The following is a 14,717-nucleotide window of genomic DNA, read 5'->3' as shown; positions in this document are numbered from 1 at the left end:
TATGTCCAATGAAGACTGTCAATTTCAGGATACTTCTACATACAATGTAAGTATAGGCAAATAATTGATCCAAAACTATTTATTTGAGCAGCAGCTTAATTTACTTACCAACAAGTTAGCAGCATGCTCTTACCACCTGCCCCTTCCTGCCCTAGTTCTCAAAGGGTCTCTGTGTATATTAGCTGATTAATATGATTTCCAGATATTTTGACATCGTGTCAAGGATTCAATTACATAATTTGTATTGAGGACAAATTAGCTTTTATATATGTATGACACAGTTCAATTAATTATAGTAGCAGGTATGTTTTTCTTGTCTTTAACAATTTTTTTCTAATACTTGTTTTCCTACTCATTAAGTAACTCATGGTACACAAAAGCTTGTTTGGGTAGACCTGGGGTCAAAGTGCCCATTTTCTTTCCTGGGAAAACAGACCCATGTGAAATTCAGTGTCCTATCCTAATTCTGCCATGAAGGAGTACATTAAAAATGCAGAGGCCATGCTCCCATCCTTTTTGATTCAGAAGGTCATTAGGTCATTTTGATGGACACCAAAATTTTAAGAAATCACCTATTCGTGGCACAGAAAAATCCAATTGCTACTTCCAGGGAGAAAACCTTTTAGCAGCACCAAAATTTGGCTAACACAAAATCACATCTGCCAGAAAAATGATCTGTGATACTGTCATAACACCTCTAGTATTTTGCAGAATGACCAGCAAGCATCTCAAAACAGCGTAAATAGGAAGGTTTTCAACACGACTTCCACAATACTAGAAAACTTGCTGTATTTTTCTGCTTATTTTCCCCTTGCATGTTCTATCTTCTTAAATACCCTGAAAAGACACTTACACAATTTATGACCATGACCAAGCCTTCCCATATTTTTATTCTTCACTTAAGCAGGATGCCTTGAGCATCATATATCTTATCCATGCCAGATCAAACAAATGTCAGACTGAAGGAAAAGCCAACTGCTTGCCTCTGTGCAGAGTTGCAAGGAAACCAATCAGCATGTATTCTGTCGATACTAAACTAAATTTAGACCCAGGCAGCCCAAGTAGCCCTGGCTGCCCTTATTCACATTGATTAAAGGTGTTTAAGATCTTCTTTTTTTTAACTTTTTAAAAAAGATTTTATTTATTTATTCATGAGAGACACAGAGAGAGAGAGAGAGAGAGAGGCAGAGTAACAGGTAGAGGGAGAAGCAGGCTCCATGCAGGGAGCCCAATGTGGGACTCAATCCCGGAACTCCAGGATCATGCCCTGAGCCAAAGGCAGGTGCTAAACCACTGAACCACCCAGGGATCCCCAAGGTATTTAAGATCTTTAATGGATTAGGATCAAATTACTTGAGAATAATGTCAAAACAAAATGTAAAAAAAAAAAGGTATTTTAATACGTGTTCATATGTATACTACCAGATAAAAATAACTTTCTTGCCTCCATTTGCATGGGTCTTCTACTTACCTACTATAAGTCGAATTCTTTCCTGCCAATTTCACTACAGATCCAGTTGTTCAGTCATTTATTCATCAAATAATTTGTCAATGGTCTAATTTTTCAGGGTACTGGCCCAGCATGTGAAGTTTGGGAGAAAAAAAGAAAGACATTCTGTCCATTAGGCCATAAACTAAGCAGGTGAAGACTGCAATATATTATGATGAATGTTCCAACAGTATTGTGCCCAAGTTCCTATAGGGACATAGAAGAAGGTCATTTTGCTCAAACCAAGGAGAATAAGAAAGGAATTCTGCAAAACAGAAAAAAAAAAAAAAGTCAACTGAAGTTTGGTTTGAAGCTTATTCTGGAGTTTTTCATGCAAGGTGAGAACAGAAGTGAGAGAGCAAATGTCAGGAAAGGGGAGCAGCTGTAACGGGTAGAAATGCACAGATTTTTCAAATATATTTTGAAGGAAATATACAGACATTGGGGAACTTTAAGCAGGAGAGTTTAATGATCAGATTTACTATTCAGAAAGATTACTCTAAGTCCTTAATGTGGACTGAATTGGATGGAACTGAGGGTGTGGAGGACTAAGGATGTGCATTAAGTCATGAGGAGAATTGCAGGAAGACACTAATGGAGAGATGTTAAGAAAACAGAAAAAGGTAAGGTGAGAGAAATGGAGAAATCAGGCATTACTTCTAGGTTCTGCTTTTTCTGCTAGCTAGAAAACTATGATTCAAATTTCTAGACTTCAATTGTAAATTAAATATGAAAACAAATGAAAATCATAAATAAAAAATAAGAAATAATTGAAATATTATTATCATTATAATACATAATTTCAAAAACTATTCTATCTGACTATTTAAAATTGACCTTGGTTTTAGTGTGAAAACCAGAATGGTCATCAGTAAAGCTAGATAGGTATTTAGTATTGACTAAGCACAGTCTACCATGGTTTACTAAACTGAGAACCAGCAATGCATCCATTAAACAATATTAAGACCCCGAAAGGTCTTCCTCATTCTCCATAAATGAATTATGAATAAAACAAAACCAAAAGCTGTTTAAGAGATAACAAGAATTAAAGAATTTGCAGCAGATGGTACCAGCTGTGCACATTTAATTCCAGCTCAAACAATCTGCCAAACAGTTAGACAGAACTGCTTTTGCATGGGAAATTGGAGTGTTTCAGAGCCAAGGAAGAAATCGGAGAGTAGTCTTTCTGGCATTAGTTTCAAACCTTTTATTATAATTAATATTAGTGGACACAAACCTTCTTTCCTTTCTCTTCCTTCTTTGTACCATGTACATTTCCTCTGTTTCTCTCTCTGGCATATGTACACATACACACATATACACATACATGCATCAATGTTTCCATCAATTAAATAGTAAATAAACTCAAAGAGTTTAGTTGTCAAAATGTTATATATCAGACATTTGGCAAATATATATCAAGCACAAAAAGGGTTTATTGAGGACATATTAAAGATACATTTTAAATCCTAGCATATTTCAATATTTTTACAAAGACATTAATATAAATAACAAAGCAAAAGGAAAGGAGTAATAAATGTCACAAAATAATCTGTAGACTTAAAAAAAAGAGAGAGAGATGCTTACAGATCATTGAAATGGACAAATACAACATGCCTGGAGATAATTAGACCTCCGCATGGAATTTGGATAGGCTAATAACAGATAAGCAAGTATTAAAGGCCAAGAGAGCAATGTTGTGGATACAAATATACTCACAGTGTTCATTGATCAGAATGGACTCACTAGATTGAGGAACTATCCATGAGTGGGTTTAATCTGATTTTAAACTATCAATTTATCCTTCAGATAATAATAATGGAGAACCATGAAGATTGTTTGAGAGGGTAAAAGCCATGATGAAATGATTATACTCAGTGCTTGATAGAATAGAACAGAAGCTGCAAGCCTGAAGACAGGGTAAATGGGAGGTCCCTGTAACAACAGGTGCATGAGCTAACTACTACCCAGCTCAGATGATGGCAGTATAACAGATGGATAGGGTCACAGCAGACTCTAATATCTAGAATACATTTTCAGATACTAGCATTTGACTCTACGAAAGAAAGAAAGAAAGAAAGAAAGAAAGAAAGAAAGAAAGAAAGAAAAGAAGGAAGGAGTATAAAAATGAGTTTTTGACTCTGAGTAATTGGGATGAAAAAGGCAGTGATTACAGAGAATTTCAATCTGAAGAAGCAAATTTGTGGGGGTTGGGGGGGAGGAGTATATAGAAGAGGATGAGCACAATGTTGAATCTAAGGTGTTAAGAAGAGAACAAAATGTACATGGCTAGAGCTCAAACTGAGGCTTGAGTGCTCTAGATCAGACACAGACTTATATAAATCTCATTCTAAAAGAGGTGATAGTCATAAGAATACATAAGTATTTTGAAATAAAGGAATATTGATGAAATCTTAAAGAGGTCTCAAAATTTTCTAGTGGGGATGCTCCCATTTAGGATGGGGATAGGAAAGGAAGCCCATGGGGAGGTGGGCAGAGGTAAAAAGACACAGGTAATAGAGATCAAATTGAAATCCAGTAGTCAGGTTCATAAGACAAATGTCATTGGTAGTTTTGTTTACTACATGTATTAGTTTCCTAGTGCTGCCATAATAAATTACTGGCAACTTGTCTTGAAACAATAGAAATTTATTCTTTCACAGTTTGAAATAAAGCTGTCACAGGATGGATTCCTTCTGAAAGCTCTGAGGAAGACTTCATTCCATGCCTCTCTCCTAATTTCTGGTAATTGCCGGCACTCTAGCATTCCTTGGCTCGTAGATTCATCATATCTGCTTCCTTTTTCACTTTGGCTTCTCCTTTGAGTCTTTGTACCTCAAATCTCTCTCTTTTTTAAGGACACTTGCCATGGATTTAGGGTCCACCTTAAATCTAGGATGATTTCACCTCAAGATCCTTAGCTACATTTACAAAGTCTTGTTTGTTTCAAAAATAAGGCCACAGGGCACCTGGATGGCTCAGTGGTTGAGTGTCTGCCTTTGGCTCAGTTTGTGATCTCAGGGTCTTGGGATTGAGTCCCACATAGAGCTCCCCACAGGGAGTCTGCACTTCTCTCTGTGTGCCTCTCATGAATAAATAAATACAATCTTAAAAAAAAAAAAAGTCACATTCATAGGCTCTAGGGATTAGGATTTGGAAATATTTGATGGGGATGAGGGTGTGGTGGGGTAGGTTCACTATTCAACACATTAAAACTATATAAGAAGGTATGGAATGATAAGTGTAAAAGATAACTTCTTATACTTTCACACTTCTTGAGTGAGTTAACAAAAACTGTGAGGTAAACAGTTATTCCCATTTTATTAAATCTCCTTCTGTTATTAAAATGTTATATAGCATTCCTAGCCTAAAGGCATCTTCAATCCTAGTTTGTTTATCTTAATGGCCTTACTGCATGCTGACCTAGACTTTATAAAGTATTTATTTTTCCTTTCGAAAGGAAGAATTTATGTTTATTCATCATATTCTTTTTCCCCACCTTCTTCTAATCACTGAGAGTGCAAGATTTCTAACCAGAAATAGACTTGTTTGTTGTTATTGTTATTATTTGGTTGTTGCTTCTTTTGTTGTTGTTGTTTGCTTTCATTGTGTTTTGGTTGTTGCTTTTTAATTTAAGAAAGGGCAAAGCTAACTGGGAAAAATAAGGATCAATATTCTTTTTCTGTCAGGAGAAGAACATTTTTAAAATCAAAATGGATAAACTGAGTGATGATCACATAATTGTTGGATAGCTTAATACCCTAAGAAATGCTGTTGCTACTGTATCCATATAGAAGTTTTATGTCATGCTATAGAGTGGAGGTTCATTCAAACCTACTCTAGACATGTGAAATTTCCCAAAATTCAAATTTGTATTCATATATTGGATAATGAGGTAAATTCTCTATGCATTTGCAAATATAGCATTTCTTTGTAGTGTTACAGTCTATAACCAGAGACAAAAATATTCTAGATCTAACCACAGATTTATATATATTAATTAATATTAATTTCACTATTATATTTTTGTTGTTTATTATATATTTTATTTATATTCATTATATAATAATTAATGAACATTATTTAGTATATTTATAATAAATTCCTGATATTTCAATCAACTTGAAAGGTTAAATTGATTCTTTTTATAAACCACTGCATAAAAAATAACAAAACAAATTGATTTGCTTATTCAATGAAACAATCTATTGATTAAGTTGTTTAAAAATGTGCCACTGGAGGTTTATTTGAACTGACCAATCATTATGATCTACTAAAGAAAAAAAATGTAGGAAAATATTGGCAAGGGTTCTTATTGTCTTCCAATTCCCACTTCTCACTGTTAATTTCACCTTTCTGGCCTCATCTGCCATATGTTTTCTAAAAGTATCACGTAACCTACCTGACTAAATCCTAAATATGCTTATAGGTTTTTTAACTTGTAATATTTCCAGAAAACAATAACTCCACCAAGACTTTTCCTATAAAAAAAAAAAAAAAGATTTTTCCTATCAAACATCCCCAGATGACTCTAGAATGGCTCAAATGCATCTGCCTTACTTGAGGTTTTCACCAATTCTCCCAGCTATAAATAATCTCCCACTATCTTGGTGTTTTATAGGCATCTCTCTTAAAGTAGTTATACTAACTTGATATTCACTATTGTGACCTGAGAACATATCCTACTCCTTCTGTTACATTGTAAGCTCCTTGGAAATAATGTGTAATTCTTATTTTTTGTGTCCTTGCAATAGGAACTCAAAATGATTTCTTAAATAAATGAGGGAACGCACAGATGAAAATGATACTTGCTGCACAAAGAGCAAAGATGAAATTGATCCCTGTCCAGATGGGACAGATATTTGTACTTACAATCCAAATTGGATTATGTGTAGCCAAACCAGAATCAGCTGCATTGATTTTCTTTTCTTTGGTGGCCAAAATGATCCTTTTAAGTCAAGGTCACAGTTATCTTCCTCTGAAGAAAGGATGTTTATATTGTTTGGCTTCCTGCACTCTTATTCTGGGAAATATTTCAATACTTGTTAATTTTAGATAAATTTGAAAAACCAATGAAATAACAGAATTGTTAGTGATCATTTGGGAAGTTTAAGTATTGGATCAAATTATGTAGTTGTGAATATTCATATGCTTTTTTTTTTTTTTTTTTTTAAGTAGGCTCCACTCCCAACATGGGGCTTGAACTAAGGACCTTAAGATCAAGAGTCAGATGCTCTATGGACTGAGCCAGCCAGGATCTCCAAATATTCAAAGTCTTATGGTTCAGATACAAGTACTTGCATACACTTATATGGGTTACAGACTTCAAATCTGTGAAACATCCAACTGTATTATTATGAATGGTTCCTCTAATTTAAGATCTTATAAATATTGAGAAGAAAATAATCTTATAATTATATTTACAAAAAGTTAATGAATTCTGCTTTATCACCAATAGCAAAACCACTTCACTATCCTGTGAAAGGAAATTCTAGGCACAGGCTACATGTAGTTACCTTCTACGTGTGGACTGTATTTTGCTTAGCTGGGGCTTCTAGGGTTATGATTAAATAGAATTTAAAAATGGCTAATGTAGGGCACCTGGGTGGCTCAGTCATTTAAGCGACTGACTCTTGATTTTGGCGTGGGTGCTGATCTTGGGTGATGGGGTCAAGCCCCTTGCATACTCCGCTGCGGGCATGGAGCCTGTTTGGGATTCTCTCTCTCTCCCTCTGCCCCTCTCTTTACACTGTCTCTCTTTCTCTCTCTTTCTCAAAGTAAACAAACAAATAATGCACCTTTTCAGAATTAACTTTCAGTTGTAAAATGCTTCATTGCTAGTTTAGATTTCTTAGCAAAATTCCATAAAATGGATGTTTAAGTAGATATGAAACAAAATACCTGCTACCTATTCTATGATAGACTAAAAAGCTACAGAATAAAATGTATTAGTGGTTTCACTGTACTCTGAACATTTGAAAATATGCATTTATCTCAAGAAATTATAATAAATTTTGAAGATTAGCAGAGAATATGTGGATGATAATAAAGTCAGAGTGCCGAATTTCTACGAGATAATAATGAGTTTATTGGCAGATAACTTCAGGGTATGAAATCAAATATGCATTGCATTATGATAGTAATTTTGATAGATTTGGTTTTTTTAAATATACACTTTTGATTTATGTTCCCTAAATATTTATATATTCTCAAGTGCATTGAGGCTGATATCATGTAACTATTAGAGTTAAAGAAATGATGATAAAAAAGATCTGCTACACTGGGAATTGAGATTTATTCAAATCATGTCAGCAAAACAACTTTATTACTTACAAAAAGAAGAGACGTGGGTTATCCTGATTGTTCAGCAAAGCCTCTTTCTGCTTAACTTTTAATTTTTATTCCTTTATGCAGAGACAAGTTAAGTGATATAAGGCCCAGGGTTAGTAGGAGAGTGAAATGAAATACACCCCAAGACAAACAGAAAGATCTTTAAAGTCTCTCCATTCTTGTATTTTTTCTTTCAGGACACATATCCCCTAGCTATTCACCATGGTTCTTTCCTTTCAGAAAAATGGGCTCCCATGCTTTGTGTTTAATTATCTATATACTATACATTACATTGTCTTTAGTTATTCAACAGCAGTTAAGAAAATTTGAATGCTAATGTACTCAATTTATTACATATGTGACTCATGTCAAATGTTAAGTTTTTTTATGGAGTCAAAATATGGTTTGTATGGATCCACCAATATACTGCCCTCAGTTTTAAAGTTTTTCCATTCTTTCAGTCTTCAAAATTATTACCCTTATATGACATAGAAACTTCAGTTTCTGACCTTCTTAATATGGCTAGAGCTTAAAAGATTGAAATACCTGTTAAGCCTCTCTCTTAATGAAATAGAAAGAGGAGTCAGGATATAAGAGGAATGAATGCCTAGGAAGGCACACTTAGTAACATTCCAAGAGGTTCATCCCACCTCTCAGGAATACCTCCTGATTAATAGCAGGACAGATACTTTTATCTACCTGATAATTTAGATTCTTAAATAAAATTGTTTAAAGACAAGTTATGTTATCATGAACATTAGATCTTTTTTTTTTTTTTTTCTACTCAACCCAATAAGGACTATTGCAAACCGAGGAAATGTATAGACTTGAATTAGAATTCCCTCATTATTCTAGATTCAACATTTAAATTCAAATGTTTTATTTCCCAGGGGCTGAGGAGGTCAGACAAAATGAGTCTAAGAATGGACATTTGTAGAAAAAATGAGAAAATGAGTTCTTCCTTTGCTCCTACTGTCCTGGCAGTGCATTCTTTATAAAAATTATAAACAAACAGGGAAAGGCCTGCTTGATTAGTTGTAAATCACTGCTGATTTTTTCACCCTGGGTAATTTTTTTTCCCCCAGCAGACCCTTTGATTAAAAAAATGTATCTCTACAATCAGAGGACATTCCACTCTAACAGGCAGGACTATTTTAGACAATGATCCTCATGTAAGCTGGTATATCTGTGACATGAATTAACAAAATACTTTGTAAGTTTACAATTTGTCAAATGTATATATACTTCTTTCCAAAATTAAAGATAACCTCTTACCAATTCTTTGTTGCTTTTTCTCTGTGTACCTACTGTGCTTTGATTATTTTTGTGTGATATTGCCCCTGTGATACTAAAACACAGCAAATACATATTGAGCACCTGTTTAATATGATGCAATTTTTGAAAAGCTGTTTATCTTCTCCTTTTTAAGTGACAACTAAACCCCATTTTAAGATCGAACTTAATTTTGTTTCATATGTATTTTGAGGGTACTGAAAAAGAATGGAAATCTGGCACTTCCAGTTTAAAGAACCCTTCTATTTCTAATCTAAACTCTTTTTAAAAGCTCTCAAGGGTACTTAATCATTGTGATTGGCTTGATGATCCTTGCCAAGTCACTTCCTTCTTTAATGTGTATGTGAGAAGATCAATAGGCCGTAAGAAGCAAAAAAATAATATGAAAGGGGGTTGGGGTGGTGTTAGTAATCAACTGGCAAGTATAAAAAGGAAAAAAAAGGTTTTTTATGTGTACATATATATTTTAAAAATTGATCACCTTTAAGTTACTTTATAAATCTTTGCTTTTCTATAATTATACAGGTAAATTTACATAAAAATCATATTTTTGTTATTAGAATATTTAAAACAAGCACTTTTGTGTGCTAGCATAAGACAGTACAAATGGGCAAGCATAGTGATTCAGAAATTAGACATCATAGGTTCATATTTTATCTTAGTTATATTACATCTGGCAAGGCAAGATAGTTAAATTTGTGTATCAGTTTCTTCACCAATAAAATGAGGATATTTGTAGTACTTGTCTCAGCAATTTGTTATGTGATTGAATAAGAGGTGCCATGTAAACCTTACACACTGTTGACAGAGAGAGAAAGAGCACAAGCAGGGGGAATGGTAAGCAGAGGGAGAAGTAGGCTCCCTACTGAACAGGGAGCCTAATGTGGGGCTCCATTCCAAGACTCCAGGATCATGACCCCAGGAAGGCAGATGCTTTACCACTGAGCCACCCAGGCACCCCATTACCTAATTTTTAAGTCTTTCTAAAAGTCTTAAGTGAATCCATCTACAACTGTTCTGCTTTCCTACAGATTAGGTGAGATAGGTGATTTCTTCCTCCCAAATTTAGAAACTGTATTTTTCCTTCTGGATAAATTGAGGGATTTCTCATCCAGTATTTTGGCCGATAATGTTATTTTTCTGGAATACCTTTGGAAATGCTCTCTTGGAGAGGAGTCTGCTTAGCATGGGAGAAAAAAAGTATGATCCAGCACTAAATGTATTAAATTAAATGTCAGTGCTCCTGATGATGACTTTGAAGAAACCAATTCATTTCTCCATGCCTTAACTTTTCTCATCATATAAAATATGATTTTCTATACCTGGGAATCCAGAAGATGTGGATAAAGAAATGGTTTATGATTTGTGATGAGCTATAAAACTAAAAAATGCAGCGTTGCTCAAGGTATTATGAGTTACCAGATAAATGTTTTAACAACTTCACATTGAAATGCTAGGAAGGATTCATTTAGGGAAATACAATAATTGAATTATTGGAGTAGCAGGTTTGAAAATGAACATCGGAAATTGGTATCTTAGTAGCAGTCACGATGGTCCCATAGTGAAAGTTTCTTTTGCACAATAATTCCTGTTAAAATACTTCTGACTTTTGAGAAATAAAAGTTTTTTGGTTTAGAGTCCTCCTATCTGGAGATTATATATATATATATATATATATATATATATATATATATATATATATACACACATGTGTTCAAATTGATTGCATACACCCACGATTTTTGTTTTCTTTTAATAAAAAATATATTCAGTAGAAGTTATTAACCTCTGCACACTTGGTAAGGAGGGTTTTGTCAAGTGTCTTAATTAAGTCCAAGGACCTGTTTGAATCTAACTCCTCGTTCAATCCACCACAGGCAACAGCAGCAGCAACACACTCTGACATCTTGACTAAAATCAATGCCAGGGCGGCCACCAAAGCAAGCTAATGACGTTTTTTAGAGTTGATTTTCCCAACCGCGATCTAGTCCCAATCTTGCCACCCACTCACCTTTGAAATCTGCATATTCGGACAATAAAAAAAAAAAGCGCTGGTGGGAAGGAACAATATTCTACTACACCGCCCTTAATGTACCTCTCCGAATTTAATGAGGTCAGTTGGGCGTCTACAGCGTCTGCCTCTTGTTAAGGCTCCTTACCCAAAGAGAAATCTCTCTTTAGTACACACACATTTGAACACATGCATGCACACGCATATGTACTGCACTAATACGTTTGGGAAAACACCCACGCATAAAAAAATCACACCCTCCCGCATCTTCCATAAACACACACTCTTACCCTTCACAACTGCATACACACACACACACACACACACACACTCCTGGGAGACTCTCAGACTCACACAAAATGCCACGTACCCGGGAGTGCTTAGAATCCTTCCTACGTCTGCAGATTGAGCCCACTCAACACGCACCCCTATAGACACTCGCAGTGTGCCCACTTCCCGGAGCAGAATTCCCTCCAGATGCAACAACCTTGCTCCCCTGAGCGGGCAGTTTCACGTTGAGCCCAGGGACAAAAAGCTGACCCGGGTGATCTTGGGGTGTATGGGACGGAAGCCATCATTTGTGGACAATGTGGAGAGATGCAAACTCAAATTGGACAGTCCTCTTGACTAAGCCCTGCAGATAGATGCTTAATCCCCTGATAGCCTTCAGCAAGCAAATGGAGACAGGAACCACCGTTGCAATGATCTATTCCAGAACCAGTGCTGCAGCCCTCCCCCCTCCAGAGATGGGATCAGATTCCAGAAAAGTCAGATCACCAATCCGGCGCCTAGTCTAAGGAACTTGCAGTTAGATCTGGGCCAGGATCGGCCAAAAAAAAAAAAAAAAAAAAAAGACTAAGAAATTGGCACACGGGAGCCAAATGCGCTTGTCTCGGGACACAGCTCCCCTACACCGTGGGATGAAGGAAATGGGATCCTTTCTCGATGTGGAAAGAGAAGCGGGTGACTGAGCTACGGCCAGTAGATGGCGCAAGAACTCTTCCCTTGTACAGTGTTAACCCTTGAGTGGGGTGTGGCGCTGCCGAGTCCAGATGTATAGATACATACATTTTACGTTTTGAAAGAAACCTCCCATTTACATATTTGGGACTGATTCAGAATTAAGACAAATGAGTCTGTTCTAGATAACTACCACAGATAAAGTCGTTTAACAGTAGCACACATTAGCTGCAAAGCGGCTGGGTGGGGGGGGGGAGGGGGGGAGGATGAAAGGGCGAACTATTTAGGGGAAATGACTGGCTCCCTCTCCACCTCACCCCCGCCCTGGCCACGGATAAAATCGGTTCACAGAATCATAGAAACCTGATTACGGGTTTACACGTAGGCCTTTGAATGTGTAAATGCATGCGTGCAAATAAATTCTCTGTAATCTTTTTCAATTAAATCACAGGATAATAAATGCGAGACGCCTGCCTGAAATATGCTGCAACTACAGTAGTAACACATGTCCCATTATAAGGACGTGGGCATCGATGGTGCCCGATTCATTATCAGCATGGTTTCCCCAAAAGCAGCGCAGATCCTCCGATTAAAATATTCCTCTAACATGTTTCTGTGTTCGCAGGCTGCATCGGAGAGCTCCCTAACATAATATTTCTCTGGCTGCTTTTACAGGCGGAATTGATCTGTTCGGGGGGGATAAAAAAAATAAATAAACCAAGCCCCTTAATTTCAAATATTGTGGGGAGTTTGTCAGAGAGCGGAGCTGGGCTTTAAGAAGCTCACTAGTGGTTTCTGGTGGTTGCTATAACGAGCTAGAATCGAGGTAGATTTTGGTGGAGGGGGGGAAAAAGCACAGGAAAAGACAGAATCCAGAGTAGCAGAGACTTTGTGCCCCCGTTGGAGAGATGGTTGAGTCCTCGTCAAGGTTGCTGTGGTATCCCAGAAACACCATTCACTCCGAGCTGTGACCGCGCACCACCAACAGCAACAACTCCACTGCGCCGGGCTGAGGAGCAGGAATTAGGAGCTCGCGAATAATATGAAAGGGATCCGCAAAGGGGAAAGCCGAGCAAAGGAATCCAAGCCCCGGGAGCCTGGCACGAGAAGATGCGCTAAATGTGGCCGCCTAGACTTCATCCTGATGAAGAAAATGGGGATTAAAAGTGGATTTACGTTTTGGAATCTCGTCTTTTTCCTGACGGTGTCTTGTGTGAAAGGTAGGTCTGCTTTCGGAGGGGGGGGTCCCCTCTGCTTTGGATGGAGGTGAGCTGACTTGTCGCCGGGGGAGAAAGGCTGGTAGCTTACTTTGCAATTTGCTCCCATAAAATAATGATAATAATACTGAAGAAGGAGTTGATTCACAGCCCTCTCGCCGTCCCCCCACCCCAGATAGGAAATGCATTTTGCTTGCCAGATTTGGCGTTCAATGCAGTGATTGAGCTTGTGCTCAATAAATATTCTTGCAGTATGCTCAAACGAATACGTGAGTTGGTTCGTATAGCTTCTAACTAGTGGATATCCAGCAGAATTCCGCTGCAAGACTTTACTTGGTGGTGAGGATTACCTTGATTTCTAGTCAGCCCAGTGGGGTTTGATGCTTTGGCTAGAATACATATATTAAAGACACTCCTGCAAACGCTTTTTAACCTTTTCAGGTAGGAAAGTTACTGACATGCTAGGAATGTGCTGATGTTAATTGCATTAGGGCACAGGGGTCTTCCAAGCATCCCCTCACTAACATGAATGTCTGAATGCATATGTGAATTATTACTACGTGGGCTCTTATGCATTGACTGATAAATGCTAGGGGAGCTTCCCCCGGTAGAGCTCTGGCTTAAAATGAGGCTTTAAAAGGGTCTGAGATGCCACGAAGTGTAACCATCCACCTTTGGGGATGAATGAAGGTAGGAGGAAAGTCATTAGCTGACGACCAAAAAGAAAATCCCCAGCAAGTCTCAGCGTTCAGACAGGTAGAGTGAGTGTCACATGCACAGACAAGGGGAGGGGGTGGGTGGGATGTAAAATGTATCCCTAAGCAAGAAAGCAAGGGACAGTCAGAATCCTTGGAAGAAAAGCTGTCCTCAGGGAGAAAATAGATCTCCCGGTCTGTTCCACAACTTCTCCTGCACCCTGCTGCCCATTAATTGCTGCAAAGAATACTCAGGAGGTGTTTATGACTCATGCCATCGTTTTTGAAAAATCACCTCCCCGTACTCATGGCAGCTCAAATAGCTGCGATGGATGTCGCTTTCAGTGAAGCTAGTTTCAAATCCCGGGTGTCTGTGTGTCGGGGGTGGGGGTGGAGGGTGGGTGGTGGTGGTGGTGGGGGGGGTGTTTTGGCCCAGGCGCGCCAAGGCTGTCAACACAAACTGGACGCTTCTTCCTTTGTAAAGGAGTGCCTCTCTGAACCGCAATCGGGCCGCGTCTCTATGAAACAGTTTATTGTCCAGCTTGCAGCTGGCTGTCCCCCCACAGAAGGCAGTCCATTTGCATTCAGTGGAAATGATAATTCATGTTTTGGGTGGAGGGAGCTTGGAGGGGTTACCTCTCATTCTATTAGGAGCAACGATGGGTGACATGTCTCGAATTTTAATTTACATCCCTAAATGCCAAGAAGTCGTCTCTGGAGTC

The 14,717-nt window shown here is 37.6% G+C and overlaps 1 protein-coding gene across 1 annotated transcript in view; it reads left to right on the top strand.

The window, feature by feature from the left end:
- The first annotated feature begins 12,664 nt into the window (after window positions 1–12,664).
- CSMD3 (CUB and Sushi multiple domains 3) overlaps window positions 12,665–14,717 on the top strand; it is a 1,168,727-nt gene continuing 1,166,674 nt past the window's right edge. The window contains exon 1 of the mRNA XM_072774281.1: window positions 12,665–13,303. Within this exon, the coding sequence (XP_072630382.1) occupies window positions 13,126–13,303 (178 nt within the window). The 5' untranslated portion in view covers window positions 12,665–13,125. The remainder of the gene's footprint in view (window positions 13,304–14,717) is intronic.

This window comes from Canis lupus, chromosome 14 (assembly GCF_048164855.1).
Source record: "Canis lupus baileyi chromosome 14, mCanLup2.hap1, whole genome shotgun sequence".
In the NCBI taxonomy this organism is placed as follows: domain Eukaryota; kingdom Metazoa; phylum Chordata; class Mammalia; order Carnivora; family Canidae; genus Canis; species Canis lupus.
Note: the sequence above shows the minus strand (reverse complement) of the source record. Positions and strands in the feature narration are given on the sequence as shown.